This window comes from Micropterus salmoides, unplaced genomic scaffold, assembly GCF_014851395.1.
Source record: "Micropterus salmoides isolate LMB-PRFRI ecotype aquatic unplaced genomic scaffold, ASM1485139v1 Ms_hic_scaffold_6, whole genome shotgun sequence".
In the NCBI taxonomy this organism is placed as follows: Eukaryota; Metazoa; Chordata; class Actinopteri; order Centrarchiformes; family Centrarchidae; genus Micropterus; species Micropterus salmoides.
Genome location: NW_024044348.1, coordinates 33,986,121 through 34,002,988, shown reverse-complemented (window position 1 = coordinate 34,002,988; position 16,868 = coordinate 33,986,121). Strand labels below are relative to the sequence as shown.

The 16,868-nt window shown below is 38.9% G+C and overlaps 1 protein-coding gene across 1 annotated transcript in view; it reads left to right on the top strand.

Annotated features, from left to right (window-relative positions):
• cep89 (centrosomal protein 89) overlaps positions 1–16,868 on the top strand; it is a 73,508-nt gene that overhangs the window by 3,568 nt on the left and 53,072 nt on the right. Inside the window, exons 5-15 of the mRNA XM_038700761.1 lie at positions 1,578–1,629; positions 2,949–3,053; positions 4,264–4,512; positions 5,177–5,319; positions 7,482–7,532; positions 9,774–9,857; positions 12,267–12,370; positions 13,173–13,288; positions 14,600–14,780; positions 15,345–15,512; positions 16,604–16,745. Of these exons, the coding sequence (XP_038556689.1) occupies positions 1,578–1,629; positions 2,949–3,053; positions 4,264–4,512; positions 5,177–5,319; positions 7,482–7,532; positions 9,774–9,857; positions 12,267–12,370; positions 13,173–13,288; positions 14,600–14,780; positions 15,345–15,512; positions 16,604–16,745 (1,395 nt within the window). The remainder of the gene's footprint in view (positions 1–1,577; positions 1,630–2,948; positions 3,054–4,263; positions 4,513–5,176; positions 5,320–7,481; positions 7,533–9,773; positions 9,858–12,266; positions 12,371–13,172; positions 13,289–14,599; positions 14,781–15,344; positions 15,513–16,603; positions 16,746–16,868) is intronic.

Here is a 16,868-nt window from a genome sequence, read left to right as displayed (position 1 = left end):
GACCCCCTGGATGGAAACAGGGGTCACACTAGAATGGCCTTCTGAGACAGAGATAATGTTATCAGTTACACCTGTGCTCTTCCTTACATGACTCAAGTCTATTTTGAGGAAGGATAACTATTCTGTCTAAAATATTTTCTGTACTTGGTACATACAGTTTATGATATCTCTGAAGCTAAGTGTGGGTATTGTGACACCAGTCTGGTCCACTGGGAGGCACAGTTGTACACAGAATAAAGGTAATGGATATCTGTTGAGTCTTGTGCTGTAGAGAGAGGATCTGTGTAGTTTTTGATTCAGCTCAGTAGTCATTTTTAAGGACTAGCTTGCAGTGTGAGATATCCTTTTGTTTTTCCAATAATTTTTTTCCTGTGCCATCACAGGTTTTCTGTATTTGTGCATGTAATTAATTTATTTGCTGACACTTCTCCCCATAACATATAACATAATTTTTCTGCCTCTGCAATTCAGATGGCGATAATTTATTTTAACCCTGTAAGTTGAATTGAAAAATGACTTGTCCACTACTGACTCTGATACATAGTCACTAACTGTGACATACAACGGTATCCCTGCTCTCTTTGGCTCTTGGGATATTGTTCTATTCATGTCTTTGTACTGTATACTGCTACATTGGGTTGCTAACCTATAATTGTCCCAAAGGGCTCTATTTTCCCTGTCAGTTGTCCAGGCAGTCACTAGTTAAAGACGCATAGGGCATGATGTTTTTTATTCCTTGTACCATTATCTAAGATGAGCACCTAGTATAGTAGTCTATGCAGTTTATTTTAACAGAACGATGTACCCCCTTACAAATCCGTAACATCAGACTAGACCCTCATATATCTATTGGACCGTAAACAGACAGACACATTCATCAGCTGCCCTCTTTATCATTCAGGGTGAGGATAGTAGAAAATCACTCCTTGGTATTTTTTAATGCACTCACTTGCCAGTTTATTATGCACACTTAGCTAAAACTAACAGCTGTTTCTATTATTTTGTGAAATTCAAGTTCAACAGCACCACAAACTGCAGCCTTTTAAATGTCAATACACTTGAATCAACACCTGTCTATACAGTTTCATCAAGATGTAAACATAATCTTCATGAAGGGAGGCTTTATTACAGGACTGTTGTATTAGACTGCATTCATTTTAGATAGGTGTACCTAATGAACTGGCAATGGTGTATATGAACATAGTTTCTTTTCTTATCGTGATAGTTGTGCCTTAAGCCATTAGACTTAAAAATCTGGAAATAATCGGGTTATAGTTTGTCACAGAGCAGTTGTCATTCTTTAGCCTACCACATTTTCAGTTTCAACTGCCAGTCTTCCCTACACTGAACTCGCGGCTGTGACTCATTCACATTGCTTCAATGTGTCTCTGAAGATTTGCAGCAATAAAGGCGCTGACAAGATCTTATTGTCCACATTTTGACAATGGCCATAAATGCAATGGTATCTGAAATAGGAGTGCACAAAAGGGATCCAGGCAGCGGGGCTTTGGAAATCTTTTTGAAAAGACTTATCTCTCTGACTGCCTGTGTGTTTGTTTTGCCTGTCTGTCTTGCAGAGCAGTACACCCCAGCCGACTCAAATGTCTAGCAAAAGAGTGCCTTCTCCAGGTACTGACTTCACACTAATGGGAGATGGGTGGACACTGGTATTGGCAGATAGCACACGTGTGTATGAACACATAATCTGTCCGTAGTGGCAACATAACCCACCTATAAATAGGACAAAATGAAGGATGAGTGTAGTGAAATTTAGCAGTTGCCTTCATATTGTACCCTCCACAATTCATTCAAATCAGTGATCTGAATGAGACCAGAATTCAGTGATTACCAACAAGCCTTCTTGCAATAGATAAGAAATTACTCCAAAGCCTGGATTTTTGTATACATTTGACAGATAACTTTTTAAATATTTACTGATCTTGACTGTGAGTTTCCATTCATATTATTAGTTAGTTTTCAGCGCTGATCCAGAGATTTTATACGGTACTCAAAACAGCCAGTACCCTTTAAAATAAAAACATTTCACCATTTGTATATTTATTAACATATATAGGTTATACCACTAGTCATTAGCTAATATACTGTCTGACTGTTCTAAATTTTTAGGGTCCACTCAGTTTACATATTACATTAGTAGCATTCCTGGTGTTTGTGACCACTGATATGAAGGGGTGGTAACATTAACTTCAACAGACAATGTTGTGTCAGGCGCATAGGTCAGGCGTCAGTAAATAGACAGCAATATCAGTATCATAAAGTAGTTGCTTATAATTATTAATTGTCAACTTACAGAAGAAACTTGATGTAGCAAATGTACTATGAACATCTCAACAACATGCAGCAAACAAATGTATGGTGTAATGTTGGTGCACATCCAAATTGGAGTGTGATTTGAAATTCAAAAAAAGAAAGCTATGAAGCTCTCAGTAATGACACACTTTTGATGTAAACATCCATTAAACCTGTCTAACAGAGATGTACACATTTCTATTTAGAGGGTGAGTAATATAAAAAACAAAGAGACGCATGCACCTTTATTTCAGAATGACTCTAATGACTTAGCTAAGGAAGAAGATACAGCTCTTATTTAACCAACATTTAGTTTTGTAACAGCCATAATATAGCCTTACATCAGAGCTAAATTGAAAGCCTCATTATAGTTATTACCAGAGCAGGCTTTTGGCTGTGCTAAATTACATTTTTTTTTACGTGACTAAAATGCTCCTACCTTAATCACTGAATTTTGTGTGCTACACACAGGCTGATCACGATGTAAAGTAACACATTCAAGCTATGGGGAAAGTCATTTAAACAGAATAATATGCAGTTCATGGAAAAATTGTGTTATGTAATAAAGCACATAGGGCCAAGTACTACTGCTGCATTTTTATTGCTTTAATGATGCCACGATTTTTCTTATCTCCCAGATTTCACTGAGGAAACCACTGTCCAGTCTCCTGAAACCAGCGGTGATTCTTCCAAGAAGAAAGCCTCTTTCAGGAAGAGCCCTGGAAGTTTGAGAGATGTGCCATGTAGGTGTTATTCGTACAGTAGACAGCTGTGTGTCTTGCTTGTCTTTTTGATTAATATTTTTTCTTTTGGTGAATACATGATAAAGAAAAACTTGATTTATGTGGTTCCCCTCTCTGTATATTGAACTTGAATTAGACAGTCCACTTTGCTTCTCCCTTTCTTGCTCAGTAAATGCAGAGTTAAACTGTAAACACACCTTTTGTGCAATCTGTCAAGTCTGTAAATCCAGGGGCGGTAGCGGGATTAGCCATCTTTTGATTTACAGTAACAGTAAAAAAACAAGGCTTGCTTTAGATCAGGCAAAATAAACATGTAGTGCGTGCTAAACAATCAGCCAATACGTACTGTGTGATTAGTTTCTACCTACCATAAGCCACTGTTGACCAATTATACTGCTCACTGCTGCACACTGCTGTTGGACATGCTGCCCTCTCTGGGCTAAATATGTGCTGTATTTTCTGATGGGAATTATAGTGAGAATCTGTAGTACTGTACCCTTTGTCATGCCTATCTTTTTGCCAAACTCTGAGATACATGAACAACTTCTAGTATAAGCAAGTTGCATTCAGTAGCAAGCGTGTATTATGTTCTATGTCCATTTGAGGGCATTTACATAGCATGCAGTTTAAAGTCCCAAATGAGAAGGGCATCAGCAGCATTTAAGGTGAATTGCAACATGATCCTTAAAATACAAACATATATATTGTTGGATGTTATTTCTAGGGAGCTCTGCATGACACTGAGTTTTTGTTTCTATAAGCTTCCATGCTAAGATTTCTCATCTCAAATGAGAAAGGCATTGGTGGCCATTAAGGACTATTGCAACATGCTACCTTGCTCTTTTCCTTATTCCTTTCTCCCTTCCACTTCCCCTTGTAGTGCTAGTGTTCCTGCTTGGGTTTTTGTATTTGTGTCTATTTCTTCTGTTTTACTGTGACAAAATAAACACCCAACACCATACCACACACATCCACGGGTATACCCTATGCTGGTTACATTATTACTAACACTGTATTCTAATACAGTTGTTAGTTTTAGTCATTTTATATAGTCCAGAGATTTTCCAAGTTCCAGAAATTATGTATTTAATATATAACAACAAGAATGTATTTCTGAGATACCTTTTTAGGAATACTGTACATTTCCTTTTATTCTATTTAGAATATGTACATGTACTGCCACTAAAAGTATTTACATTCCCTATTTCAGCCGTGCTACCCATCCTAACCACCGACCACCCCAGCCAACCCAACAAAGCCAAAAACTCACAACACCCCCACCAGCTGTCTCCAGAGCCCAGCAAGGCGTACAGTGAGGCGCAGAGGGAGGATCTGCGGGCCCTGCCAGAGAAGAACACCAGGATGGTAGATCAACAAAAGCTACTGGAGGAGAGACTGCAACGGCTGGAGCAGGAGATCAGTCACAGCCAAGCCTCCTCAAACCTGAAGTCATCTGCAGGTAGAGTGGAGGAGCCATTGCCAGGAGATATACAGATGGTCAGAAAGACAGTAATTAGGGGAGAGAGAAAGAAAATCAATAGAGTGAAAGAAGGAGTGGCTGGGGAAAAGGGATGAAGGGAAGGAAGGAAGCAGTGAGTCACAACAGATAGATGCATGTGCAGGGGTGAAAGGAGGATGGAAATTTGGCAGTTTAAATGTGTAGCAGGTTGGCGTGGTGGTTGGAGACCCTGACCCCCTGGTGGGCAGAAAGAAGCAGCATGAACAAATACTGGAGTTCTACTGCCAGTATCTGCTAGTAAAGCATTGATTATGTACTCTTAATTATAGGTTCAGGGTCAACCAGCACACCACATGGAGAGCCAAACCCATGTTGAAGAAAGACGTCATTAGGCCATCCTGCCATATACTATCTTTTTTAGTTTAGACACCAGTCCTCTGCTGTTCCTTCCTCCTGAAACTATAATAATGAATATGGCTATTGTATTGAAACGAATATTGTAAGGCCACTATGCCCTTGAATTTGCCTGTTCTTGTTTGTGATTTATGGTAATCTTTAGAGATCTATTAATTATTCTAATGAATTCTATTGAAATTTCATAGTAATCTGAATAAGAACATCATGTAATGTCTCAAAAACATTTATAAATGTCCTGTGCTTACAGGCAGACAGGCAGAGCTACAAAATTTGAGGCGACATGCTCAGGAACTGGTGGATGAAAATGACGCCCTCAAATTCACAGTTCACCGTCTGAATGTGGAGCTCAGCCGCTATCAAACCCGCTTCAGACCATTGTCCAAACAGGAGGTATGAAGAGCTACAAGATATCACCTCTGCTTTTTGAGTAGTACCTCATCTTGTATATTGCTGAAGTTCTTATGTTTATTGAATTTTGTCAGAAGAGTAATGTAGCCAGCCTTAAAAAGGCTAACACTAAGGGAATTCAAAGACTAAAAGTGAATTTTTGGTTAAAGAAATATTCCTAGATGACAAAGCTGAAGCAAATTTCTCTTCGACACTGTCTGCAGTTATCAGTTGTGAAGAACTTGCATTGTTCTTCATTAACAAAATAACTTAAATTAGTGTGTGCAGTGCTGCTAGTCACAGAAGCCCTCAGCAAACCCTTTTTCAAAAGAGGGAAAATTCACCTGTATTACATTAACTGAGCTTTGCAAGACTGTAACTCCACCTCATGTATTGACCCTGTACCTACAGCATTTTTAAAAGCGTGCTCGACATTGTTTCATGTCATGCTAGAAAGATTATAAACACATATGCCTTCAAAACAGCTGTTGTACCTTACTAAAGAAAGCCAACATAGAAGGTAATGCACTGACCAGCTATAGGCCGATATCCAACCTTCCATTCATTAGTAAGATACCTGAAGAGTTTCTGTAAAAATAAACTCCTTTGTTAAAGAATATAATATCCTGGAGGACTTTCAATCAGGCTTTAGAGCATACCACAGCACTGACACTGCTCTTACTAAAATAATCAGCACCCTCAGACTAAACTCTGATGAAAATTTTTGTCCCCTTAGACCTAAGCACAGCGTTTGATATGACTGACCGTTATATCCTAATCAGTTGTCTTGAAAAGTTGGTTGGTCTTCCTGACTGTGTGTTAAACTGGTTCAAAGCATACAAACAAAGGAAAGTTTTACGTCAATCTTTGGGATGATGTGTCTGAGAAACATGAGATCTGTTTTGGGTTTGCACAAGGGAGCTCCCGTGGTCTGTTACTATTCTCACTGTAAATACTGCACACTACCTATAGATGTCAGGGAAGCAAGATGCTAAATAAGTTGAAAAGAAAGCTAAAAATTTATCTCTTCACTGTAACCTCTAACTAGCTATGACTTTCCTAATTTTTAACATTATTTTTTTTATTATCAAGTATCATTTTACACTTTTTGAAATTAATTATGGCATTCTTTGTCTATTTTCTTGAGAAGCACTTGGTGCATATAATCTCTTTATTGCAAAGAACGTTGATTATTATTATTATATTATGCTCTCAATTCCCTGACAGCAGGAACCTTTCTGTTATCAATCAGCTTGTCTTACTCCATCATAAGTTGCCAGAATAAATGAAAACAGGTGTGTGTGTTCTATAGTACCCTCTTCCTCTGCTCTGTTCACCAACAGGTGAAGTTTCAGTCTGTTTTTTTCTAAACTGTTATCCTTTTATCACCCCCCTTAGTCTAATTTAATCAGCTTTTGTACAGAATCTATTACCAGTACATCATTTTATTGTCACAGCTTTAGCACTGAAAAAAACATTTCTTCATAACCAAGATAGAAATCTGCCTTTGAAGCAGAACCCAGCTGAGTAAGTCTGTCTTTCCATTTGATTTTTTTACATGTTCCTGCCTGTGGCTGTCTGTCCAGTCTGGGTTGTTGTGTTTTACACTACAGAAGAAAGCTGGTCTGTGGTTTTAATCATAGCTACCTCATGCTATGTCTTCACACCAAGACATCTCCTGCTCTCATCGCTACAAGTTTAGGTCCTCTGTAGCCGCTAGCCTCATTACTGACAGCTGAACTGTGGCTCATGAATGGAAGGAATGAAGGATAAGATTAAGGGGTAGTTTATAGTAGAATAATGCAGTAATTAATTATAGGATAAGTCTGAAATCGGTTTAATTAGCCAGGCTAGAATATAACTATGGCTCATTCCATAGATCACATAAATATTGACATTTACCCTTTATTCCCCATTTGTGCTTTGCTGTTAAAATTTAGCTTCCCTGTGAAATTGCACAAGCACACAAGAAGCAGCAAAATATAAAACATCATCTTCATCTGTGATCTAAATTGCACAACGGGTGTAGTCATACTTACTATACTAGAATTGAATCCTGTGGTTCTATCAACATGTTATCAATATATATTTACTTTGTGGACCATATTAACTATGGCTGAGATGGTATGATGACTAACTTTATTTGCTTTCTATTTCTTACCCAGAGTTCCAGAATCAGTGGCTTACCAAAGACAGGATCTCCTCCTCCCTGGCTGGTCAGTATCCAAATATAGTTGTAGAGGACATGAAATGATATTGCAGAACAGTACAGACTATTCCAACAGTCTAACCTTATGGCTAGTTAATAGCCTGTTAAACATGGCTGCCTAGTTTAAGTCATTTTTGAATTCAGCTGAATGATAACTAAACTGTTTGTCAGCAAATGAATGTGGCTGGTCCTTTCTCTATCTCATGAAATGGATTTTACATGTAAAATCATATGTGCTCAGTCTGTTGATACACAAGCAGTCTGACAGTTTGTAAGCATGGACCCAGGTTATCTTATTAGGTTAGCTTATCTCTCAAATCAGAATGCCAGGTTGTTCACTATCTGTCCACAATGACTGGACACCTGCTGAATATATCAATAAAATATAGCCCATATGCACCTGATATGGTTCAGATTTACCTTCCACTGTGACTAACTGATTGGTTAAATCTGGCATTCTTTATTCTAATGTTTTAATATTTTGAGATATGGATTTTTAATTTCCATGAACTGTAAGCCTTAATCATCAAGACTAAAACAAAAAAAAGGCCTGAAATATTTCACTTTAAGTGTCTTAAATTAAAAAGTTTCACTTTTTGAATTAAATTGCGGAAAAAAGGAACTTTTCCACAATATTCTAATTTTCTGAGATGCACATGTATAAGGTGATTGGTCCAAGCACTGAACCTTGTGGAACTCTAACTTTGGCATGTGTGGAGAATTCATCATTAACATGCACTAACTAACAGTGATCTTATAAATATGCAACAAAATATGTAACAAAAATGTAATAGGTCAGGTGGTCATGTCATCGTAAGCTAAAGTATACATGTCATTGATGTCATTGTGAGCTACAATAGAAAACTGTAATTGTGAACAACAGTAGAATACTAGGGATGTCAGTGAGAGCTATAGTAACTTAAGTGATGTCATTAGGCGCTACAGACAATAGTATGAAGCTGCAGGACCCCCACAATCCTGGGACTGCTGTTCTAGGACCCTAGTTCTTTTGCGACAGTGCCATCTAGTGGAGTGGTGGTGGTAATACACAACGACACGAAGGAGGTTAACCTTGTCTGCTAGCACGGCCGATGTGCGCAGCTGTAGGGTTGACCGGTCGACATGCATATAATCAATAACTTAGGTTTAGGCACACACTCGGTGGTGGTTGTGGTAAGGGCTTCGGGGGGCTGTAAAGAGTAACATAGCTAGCTGGCAGTATCAAAGTAAACAAGGGTCCTGAAACTGCGGCCTCCGGTACTGCAGCTACATGCTACTCGCTACAGATTCCATTATGATCTACAGTGGGACTTTAGTGATGTAATTCTTTGCTACGGGAGAACTCTTGGGATGATTAAAAGTAGAACTCCACTGATGTCACAGAGCTACAATATATCTCAGTAGTAATAATAAAAGGACATCTCAACTTGAGTTTTTGTCCATACTTCAGGGATCATTAAAGGGCCACTACCAGAGGACCTGAGGATACTGTTGTAGGGTTCATGGTTGGGTTCGTGGTTGTATGGAGAGAAATAGTGTACATATAAACAGTAAATATGGCCAAAACATGGACATTTGCCTGGTATATTTTTGAAAAATTGTGAAATAACTGTTGTATATTAGTTTCTTTTCATCAAATTTACAGTTACAGTTGTATTCTAAATTTATTAGAAGATATTCAGTTGCATTATAATGAGCTGGATGATTATTTTAATGGTGATATTACTATTAAAATATAGATTTTATATATATATATACTTAATATAGATTTTACCAGGCCAGGATGAAAATGTCATATTTTCCTTTATTTCATCTGCATTTACTCTTTAATAGAAAAAAATAAATAGGTTCATTCATTGTTGATCCATATTCCTTAGCTTCTGACCCAGAATTATGCATCTAAGCCTAATGGATGAGGAGTTATTGCTGATTTATCTTGGGTATGTTATTTTAGGCATTTTTTATATATATATATATATATATATATATATATATATATATATATATATATATATATATATATAATCACCTCGATGCTCTATTCCCTGTCGTCAAACTGGCATACATCGTCTTTGGTCCCAGTCCAGCCGTGTACACGAGGAGGCAGCTGAGCCTGGTTCTGGTGTTCATTCTGGACTCAGTCAGCTAATAGCGCCGCCAAGTTAGAACGAAATTGTGAGATACAATATATGGGAATAGAGTATTCAATGTTGTAGCTAATTTGGTATCTCTTTATACTTTTTTGTAGCTGGACATGAAGTATTTATCTCCTCTGCTGCTGGCCTATGAAGACAGGATGAATGAGAAAGATGCACTTCTGCAAACTACTGAGGTAAAGTGTGTGTGTGAGAGGTTGAATGCATGTGTGTCAGTGACATAAACTGGTAATGTGCTGCTTTGGATATATACAATGCATGGGATCAAAACCTGCTGTACACTTGGTGGTACATGCAGGCATATAGACAGTCATAGCAAAACCAAAAACCTATAAATATTTTTTTCTAACCGTTATGAATTTGCTGTTTTTGTGGTGGAGAATAGCTCAAAGTGTGGGTCCCCTGTGGAGTAAAGCTTGTGTGCATAAGCATTGTTTTTGGCGATATGTTAGTGTATATGCTGTAAAGCTGAGTTGGGATCTGGTAGGGGCAGGTTTGGTTGTCAGCAAATACTGACAAAGTTCTGAATATTACTGAAATTAATAATAAAGATGAATCATTATGGGAGGGGGAGAGCGAGGAAGATGGCAGACTTGCCTGCCATTTTGGATCATTGCATGATGAGCCATGCAGGCCCGCATAGCATATCAAAGGTTTAGGAACCAAAATGTCAGACAAACTCTACTTGTCCTCACCACACCAACACTCAGGTGTGATTTAATGGACCAGAGGGATTTGCATCTTCTTGTGCTGATATCAGACAAATAAGCATCAAGCATTAAGTGACAGTCTACAGGAAAAAAGAACTTCACATGCTTCACAATTAAGTTGCCGGATAAGACTTGCCTCATCACTGGCATCACTTGGTGTCTGTGCATGGTGCAATCCAGTTCCACATTGATGGGAGAGGTAACAAATCCACAACGTCAACGGGTCTTTTTTCCAGTCAGCTGTTTGGACAGTAGGAGGGCAGTTGACATTTTCATTTGATCCCCTGAAGTTGACGTGCTGCGGCGCAGGTTAGCCATGCAGCATAGGTTACCATGGTGAGCCAGCTTTGTGATACTGAAAAACTTAGTTCAGCCCAAAGATAGCTGACTAACCCACTAAGCACGGTTCATGGTACAGGATCATAGAGAACATCTGCTCCCAGCTGTAGTTGCTGTCAAGAATTTTGTCTCGCCAGTGTAGAGGTCTGCAACCTGCGGCTCCCGAGCAACATCATTACTCTTAAGCCCCTCTCTAGTGGCTCCCCGACTTTGTCAAAAATATATATATATTTACATTTGTCTATCATTGTTATAGGCCTAACATCATCCTTGAATTATTCAACTGTAAAAGTATGTAGCATATATAATCAAATACAAAACCCTTCGTCAACCAAAATATGCGTCATCATGCTACACCTGGCACTAAACTCAATAGCGCTAATGTCGTGTAAAAATTCAAGACTTGGGCCAGATAAGAAAGCTTGAACTTTTTATTATCAACAAAAACAGACACCAATTAGAATACAAAAGTTCCACCGGAGTGTGTCAGAGATCGGTGCAAAATAGAGCCCCATTCTGTTACCAGAATAGAGACCCGAGTCGACATGAAAACCATGTAACGACTGACTTTCACCTCCTTTTGGACTGTTTGTTGGCTTCACATCATCTCTTGGCTCTCTTTCCTACTGCACCTGAATCTGGGAAAGTCCCTGACTGCCTGCTCGTCCTCTCTGTGTCCTTTGCATGCACTCCGCTTGATCATGCCATTTCTTCCATAACCTGACTTTTATGGAATAAACTGGTGTTTTTGCTCCGTGCTAGAAACAGGACATTCTTACTGTGATGGACTATATTGATGTATGTTTTGTAATACAATTTGCACAAAATCGGCTTCTATATTTTCCTTTGTGTTTTTGATGCTGCCTTACTGTGCTCCCTCCCTTTTCTCCCAAAGCACACGAACTTGCTACTGCTGAGCCTGGGCAGTTAGATACAGAAAGGAGCACATACACTCAGAGCTATAGAGTTTTAACACTGTGATCCTAACTTTACACTATAAAATAACACTTTAAAAGATGAAAATGTAAACCACCATTGCTCTAGTAATTAATGATAACAATTTAGGCTATAATACTCCAAAATAATTCACAACAGCGGTGTCTTCTCCTAAGATAGCTATGGGTTTAAAATCCGGTACTTGTATACTTACAAAGTTACATAAGTCGCCAAATAATCATAAATAGCCTATAGGCCTACTGCAGCCACCTTGTAGTAAAACATATGAATGAATGTTCATTTAGACCTTTTAGTAATGTTCATATCCTAATTTACTACTAGGCTGTGGTACCTGCATGTAAAGGGCTAAAAAAAGAAATGCAGCTCCAAACAGGTATTTTTGTTTTCTTTCTGGCCAAAAGTGGCTCTTTACATAGTAAAGGTTGCCGACCCCACGCTAGGTAGATCTTTCCATGTCAGAGGGGTAACAGTAGGGCAGAACATTTGTATTTGTTGATGTTTTGCTGTCTCCAATTTAAATCTTCTTATCTTGCATCATTGAAATCAGAGGTCTTTGTGTGTCTTTTCTGCTTGCCACAGGAGGAGGTGAAGAGATTGCGTGTTCATGTAGAGGAGGTGATCAAAGAAAATGAGAGTCTCCGTGATGAAATTGCTAAGATTGGAGGGGTCAGCCAGAAGGACTGGTAAGAAGAAATATACTCTCTGTGTGTGTACTGGTTCAGCACTGTTAGCACTTACTTGTCTGTCACCACTTTAGATTGGTAAAACCTTTACATTTTTTTCTGTGCTCTACATCTACCCCATTACTACTGTGCTAATACCTTCAGATTTACAGTATCTACTCAGTGTAAGTAGCTCTGAAAAGTCAGATACTTGCACTCACTTTTATGTGAAACAGCAGCAGTTTGAGATATTTGTGTTTCTTGATGTTTAATGTATTTTACATTTACAGTTACTATTTTTATTTAAACTACAATAGTGTTAAAGTATGGAGTATGAGCGTCAGTGGTTTCAGTAGTGTCAGGGGAGGATGATGGATGCATGGACAGATGTGTGTGAGGGTGTTGTAATGTGCAAGAAACAAGGTAAATACAACTAAAGCAACATTTCCAAGAAGTAAACCAAAGGTGGAGCCTGTGGAGAGAAACAGAGGAATCAGTTAGGAGGGAGGTCTGTAACCTCAGCCCAGCAGCAGCTCTCTGAAGAATGATAATGAGGAGTTACAAATACTCTACAGGGCAATGGGAACAGGTGGCCAGAGTTACTGCAGTCAGCCTGCATATATGTGTGTGTGTGTGTATGTGTATATCTATATCTATCTATATATCTATCTATATATATATACACACAGATCTGACACACAATATATCAGATTTACATGTACATTTAGACCCTAGCTTTTAAAGTAAAATGTGTTTCATTTATGCTTTAATCATATTTACCAGCTGTAATCTCTCTCTCTGTCTTTCTTCTTTCTGTCTACAGTCATCAACTACAACAGCAGGCCTTACTGGTTTTGCAGGAGAACCAGGTTCTGATTGATCAGCTTGAGGCTCAGCATGTTAAAGCCAAGGCCAGTCACAGCAGACACCATTCTGAAGGTACATTCTGAAGACTAATGGCCTGTTTTTAATTGCACAAGTACCACAAGTACAACAACAAAGGCAAAGTGGTAGGTCTTGGGTAAAGTGGGCTGTGTGGGCATCTCCAAAGACATCTACTATTTTGGTTTATGGATGCGCAACAACGCAAAGTGCAAATGGGCTGGGCGAAGGTGAGTATAGATAAGAGGGTGTGGTGAATCATGATTAATAAATACACTCTCAGGCAGTCACACCAATGGTCTCATTGCTCTGAAACAGCTGTGCCAATCACAATGACCCATGACAACAATAGCTCAGCAAATGAAGAGTCTGCTTCTCCAGGAAATTATGTTGTTGTCTTGATGGTGCAGAACACCGCAAATCTGCAGTCAAAGAGACATTGTGTGGTTTTTCATTATTAGCAGTTCATTATTACAATGATGTTACAAGCAGAGAAAAAAGAATAGTTTGGTGAAAAGTTTATATGATTGCATCAATCTGACACCATTTCACTCATAATTCTACTGCATTTAAAGTGGTCATATTGTGCTCATTTTCAGGTTCATAATCTTATTTAGGGGTTGTACCAGAACATGTTTACATGGTTTCATTTTCAAAAAACACAGTTTTTTGTCATACTGCACATTGCTGCGGCTCCTCTTTTCACCCTGTGTGGTGAAGGCTTTGTTTTAGCTATGGAGTGATACATCTTGCCTCTACATGATCTTTGTTGGAAGTAGCACATGCACAGTTCCTAGATATGGACTACTAGCCAATCAGAATCAAAGTAGGGCGGGTTGTGAGAAGCTGGTAAACACGGCTTCGGTTCAGCTGTATATGTAGCAGAGTTTTCTGTGGGAGATGGGAACTCCCTTTGGGCTGGACTTTGGGCTTTTTCACTTTGCAAACCTATTACATGCACAAAAAAAGGTATATAACTCAATAAAGGAGAGGGAAAAAGCATAATATGACCTCTTTAATATTGATGCTTTTCATACTGTGTACAGCAGCTGTGGATAACATACTGTAAGCGGCAGCTGAGTGAGTGAACAGATGTGGTTCTGAGACGTATACCGGTATTCTAAGCACACATGTAGAACACGTGTTTTGAACGAACCTCTCTCCTGTTATCGCCTCTTCTCCCACCGGTGCACCAATGGTGCTGCCTGCGCTGTTCTGCCACAAAAATAGGACCATAGGGGGAAAAACTACATAAAGAGGACATCTTGAAATCCAAACCAAAAGGGAACTTAAGCATAATATTCTTTCACTGTGTCCTTGCATCCTTTTCTCTGTTTTTTCTATTTTGACTGTTGACTCTCTCTGTAGTTTCCAAGGTGTCTAAGCAGCTGATGTTGCTAGAGGTGGAAAAGCAGCGTTTGGAGGAGGACTTGGAAGAGAGCAGGAGGGAGGTGCTGAAAAGTACAAGGGAGATACAAGTTCTGCAGGGACGCCTGAAGGATGCCATCACCTGGGATGAACACTGCAACATTGCTGGGAAACTCAGACGGTACCTACAATGTCTCATTTTGTTAAATATTTCTTTTTCTGTAAGATGAATTAATCTGTATTAAAAACAGTTCTGCTCCTGAACTAGGATACCATAGTTTTCTTTTTTTTGTGAAATGTGAACAAGAAAAAGAAGAACTGAACATGAAACAGTTTATATTAGTGACACGTATACTCGCTTGCTGTTTGTTAGGAAAGGTGGTACAGTTCTCATATTCTCTCATATTTTCGAAATACCAGGGCTTCTAATCATCTTTTTAGCAAAACAAGAACAAGACACGAAGAAGAGCCATAAAGAGTACCACCTGAGGCATTGCAATTTTATTTACAGAGGGGATCACTGGGATGTGATGAATAAATTAATGTGATAGAGCTGAATCATAGCTTTAATTACTTAATCAAAATAAGTAGCATAAGGATGCAAGTTAGCAGGATTATTAAAACTCAAGACAAATCTTTTTTAGGCTGGTACATTTTATAGGATGGGATCCACTTTGTAAAAAGAGCTCAACAAGTACCTGATGTTTTCTTATAATGTGCTGTACAATCTGCTCTTGGTTCTTAGGCAGTTGGAGCAGCAGGAGAGTAGGAATAAGAGTGAGATGGACGAATTGCTTCTCAGATTGTCAAGTCTGCAGGAGGAGAACAGGAGTCTGGCTCTGGACAAAGCCAACCTGACTGCTGATATAAAGAGAGTGGAGGCTGAGCTAGAGCTCACCAAACAAGCCAACAGGTACTAAATATACTGCTTTCTTTATCTGAATTAATCTTTCACAGAAAGCCTATGACATGCCAGTTTGCAGCTCACAACTTTATTATTCATTAGTACGTGGAGTTTAGTGACTCACATAATTTCCTGCATTATCTGACTTTAATCTAGAAAGAGGTGCAGTCAGTCCAGATAAAATAAAACATCTTTGGGTGTGCAGAGCATTTAAAGGTTGTACAGTTTAGCCTAATAATTACTTACTAATTAAAGTGTGACCTAGAAAATTTAATTGAAATAAAAAGGAAAAAACATGAACTTCTTAAATTAGCTCGCCAAGCACTGAATCAAATCAAATAACTTTTAAACCACACACCCAGTTTATACTGAAGTAAGATATGTGTTGATGGCTTCTTCCCTGGTTGTAGGAAAGCAGCATGGCACTCTTCTTACAGCAATGCTCAGATCTGTGTTTTTTGAAGATCGGGGATCATCACCCTTCTTCAGAGTTTTACCCCATGTTTAGAAAATATGCTCAGTCCACCCAAAAATGATCATAAAAAGTCCTAGTGTGAGACGGTTATTTAACGCACTGTCCAGACAGTGTTGCTAGAGTGGCTTTTAAACAGCACTTACCATAGTTCAGATCAGACTATTTTCCTTTAGTGCACACATTTTGGTCAAGGATTACAGCTGTTAAAATCTGTTCTGGTCTCTGGAACCTTCCTCTGCTCTCAGTAGACCTGAGCTGAGATTAATGTGAGTTTGTCATTCTCAAGTGTGAAGACTGTCAGAAGGTGTTTGATTTACCAGCAGTGTTTTCACCCTGCTCACATAAAGAAGGCAGGGTCTCATACGGGGATGTCATCCAGTTATCTCTTTGTCTCTCCCGTGTTCCCTGTGTTCAACCACTCTATCTGCCCAGTTCCTTTCCATTAATCCCCGACACATTTTCCTCTCCTACATTATTCCTAAATCTCTTCCCTTCTCCAATTTATTTGTCCCCCTGTCCTCCTTTTCCTTTCTGTCTTATTGTTTTTCTTTCTGTCCCATCTTTTTTTCTCCCTCACTCTCTTTAATTCTGTTTTACTTATTCCCTTCTTATCGCCCTCATTCAGGAAGGCTGAGAGGAAGATGAGTGTATTGAAGCGACAGAAGGAAGAGTGTGTGTTGAAAGAGGAAAACACTCGACATTACATGGGAGCTGTCATTTCTGTGGCGGAGCACATTTCCCAGGAGAGAGACCAGCTGTTAAAGATGGTACTACTGATGCTACTAATACTGTAGAAAGAGTTTGTATTACACATTGTTCACATGATACATATGGTACTACTTAGGGGTGTAACGATACACAAAATCCACGGTTTGGTTCAGAACTCGATT